At 33.6% G+C, this 2,500-nt stretch overlaps 1 protein-coding gene across 1 annotated transcript in view; it reads left to right on the top strand.

Moving 5' to 3' along the window:
- Nucleotides 1–2,500, top strand: part of LOC137620897 (G-protein coupled receptor GRL101-like) — a 154,980-nt gene that overhangs the window by 29,993 nt on the left and 122,487 nt on the right. Inside the window, exon 4 of the mRNA XM_068351342.1 lies at nucleotides 1,474–1,590. Coding sequence (XP_068207443.1) covers nucleotides 1,474–1,590 — 117 coding nt within the window. The remainder of the gene's footprint in view (nucleotides 1–1,473; nucleotides 1,591–2,500) is intronic.

Here is a 2,500-nt window from a genome sequence, read left to right as displayed (position 1 = left end):
AATTCTTTAGATGTATCGAACTCCAATGATCGGGAGAAAGTCTCCCATTTTTTTTTCATCACAAATAGTAAGACTCCCAATATGAAAGATTGTGCAGCCTGAATTACTTATTTGAAGCTACCCTAATTAACAGGGGTTATATGATTCATAAACTCGCTGCGTAAACGGCTGCTGTGTAATACCAAAACCAATATCGATAAAAACCACCCCACCGCTCACCTCTTCTGTGTTCCATTCAGGTGATAATTTTTCCTCTTCTTTGTGTCTTACTTTCGAAAGTTTATAACGAGATTAAGCAAAAACACACGTGTATATTTGTACAGTACACACACATGCACACACACGCACACACACATTATATATATATATATATATATATATATATATATATATATATATATATATATATATATATATATATATATATGCGTGTGTGTGTGTGGGTTCGTTTGTGTGTATATATTTACACACACACACACACACACACACACATATATATATATATATATATATATATATATATATATATATATATATATATATATATATATATATATATATATATATATGTTTGTCTTTTTAAATACACGTACAGTCGACTCTCCCCACCCTTCACTCCCGTGATGGATTCTACCTGCCCTACACCCTTGGATGGGAGATTCCAAATGGTGTTATCCTTCTAGTTTTCAGCAAGTATATTTATAGTGAGGTTGTCGGCCCCACGCCCTTCTCCACAAGGTGTTTATCTGCTGAGCACGTCTTCCATTGTTCAGTAGCCCATACTAGTAGTGTGTAGGGTCTAGAACCAAAATTGCTGGTATTGCGAGCATGTTTGAATTAAGTCCCACTAGGTGGAAGGGACTCAAATTGTGTAACTTTTCCCATCTTAGCTTGTTTGCTATAGTTAAATGTGTTCGGTTTCGAACCGTTCGCTATAGTCACATAATTCACCAGATACGTAATTCACAGGTTTGAACAATACTTGTATGAATGTTTGTAATACAGCTTGCCTGCAGCTCTTTGTCCTTACTTGGAATTTAAATCTAAGCCCTCTCGTAAGTGAGTGCTGCATACATTTGCTATTTCTAGTGTAAGAAACTTGTTCTGAAGGTGAAGATATCAACTATTTTAAAAGAAGTTCACGCTCTATAATAAGACCATGACCGATGTCATTAAAGAAGCTAAAGGAAAGTTTTGTCTGGACACTACTCTTTTATTGCAAGTGGACTAGAATATTATGTATTATGCAGGTATCGCTAATGGGGACCAAAGGATTTTTTCTCCTTTATAATGGTTGTATACAAAGGGATATTATTGCCCTTAGATATAACACTATTTTGTATGACTCATAAACATATTTTTTTTTTCAGATTGACAATGATTGTTCTACCCGGTTAGTTCTGACCTAGTTTTCTATTGTGTTCCATTTTATATTTAGTATTTTGTTCTGATATTTATTTCATCCATCTACAGCTGAAATCCAGTGCTCCGAAGATTCATGGCAGTGCTCAAGTGGGCAGTGTGTTAAACTCTCCGATCGTTGCAACCTGGCCTTCGACTGTGCTGACAAATCGGATGAACTTTATTGTGGTAAGATTTTTTATTACTACTTTAATTGAAGTTGAAAAGGGTTTGTGTTTTTATCTTTGTATGTCTCTCGCCATAAGATATCTGAAATCAATATTGATGTCCTAAATGAAATTTTATTGAGGGGAGGATATGACCAAAGGCGGAGGTGATTAGATTTAGAGACAGGACCGTTAGATTGAATATTTATTCCAATTTAGCGATGTATTTCAATGGTATTTTCCCTATTAGTGAGCAACGGATCACGGAATTATTTACATCTTAGGGTTGATTCAAAACTAGATATTTGTTATTTTTTCAATTATGCCTGAAGGTTTTATTTTATTTTTTGCATGATATTTTTAATATATTTTTATCATGGGTGTGATAGTTGTGAACTGTATTAAAACAATAAATTTCCTGGTTAATTGCGCAATTTTTTTTTTTTTATATAATGTAGCTGATCATTGCAGTAATTCAACTGCTGAACTAATTAAAAAAACTTTATTATTATTAGTAATTTATTTTCCGCTTTAATGGAGGTGTGTACAGTATTTAAAGATATGTATTTTCTATTTGTTGATTTGTGTTTTCGTCACCCTCCTATGTTTACACCTTGTTGATGGAGAATTATTTACTCATGTTATGTAATTTTGCCATATTTTTTGTGGAGAGAATCAAAGCTATACATTTTTGGAAACCTGTTGCATATGGAGTCATAAAAACAACGTTTCCAATTGCCCTGATGCTTGCATGGCCACCATTTTGGATTTTACAAATAGCAGCGGTAAAAAAAAATTTCTGTCAATATCTCAACCTCTGAATAACTTAGAAATATGATTTTGACAGCTCCCAATAGAAGAAAATGCTTTGCCAGCAGATTTTCGGGATACTGAACAATATTAGAATGTGCATCCTCTGGTGCAATGCATGT

Source organism: Palaemon carinicauda, chromosome 27 (genome assembly GCF_036898095.1).
Source record: "Palaemon carinicauda isolate YSFRI2023 chromosome 27, ASM3689809v2, whole genome shotgun sequence".
In the NCBI taxonomy this organism is placed as follows: Eukaryota; Metazoa; Arthropoda; class Malacostraca; order Decapoda; family Palaemonidae; genus Palaemon; species Palaemon carinicauda.
This window is presented reverse-complemented; position numbering and strand designations above follow the sequence as displayed.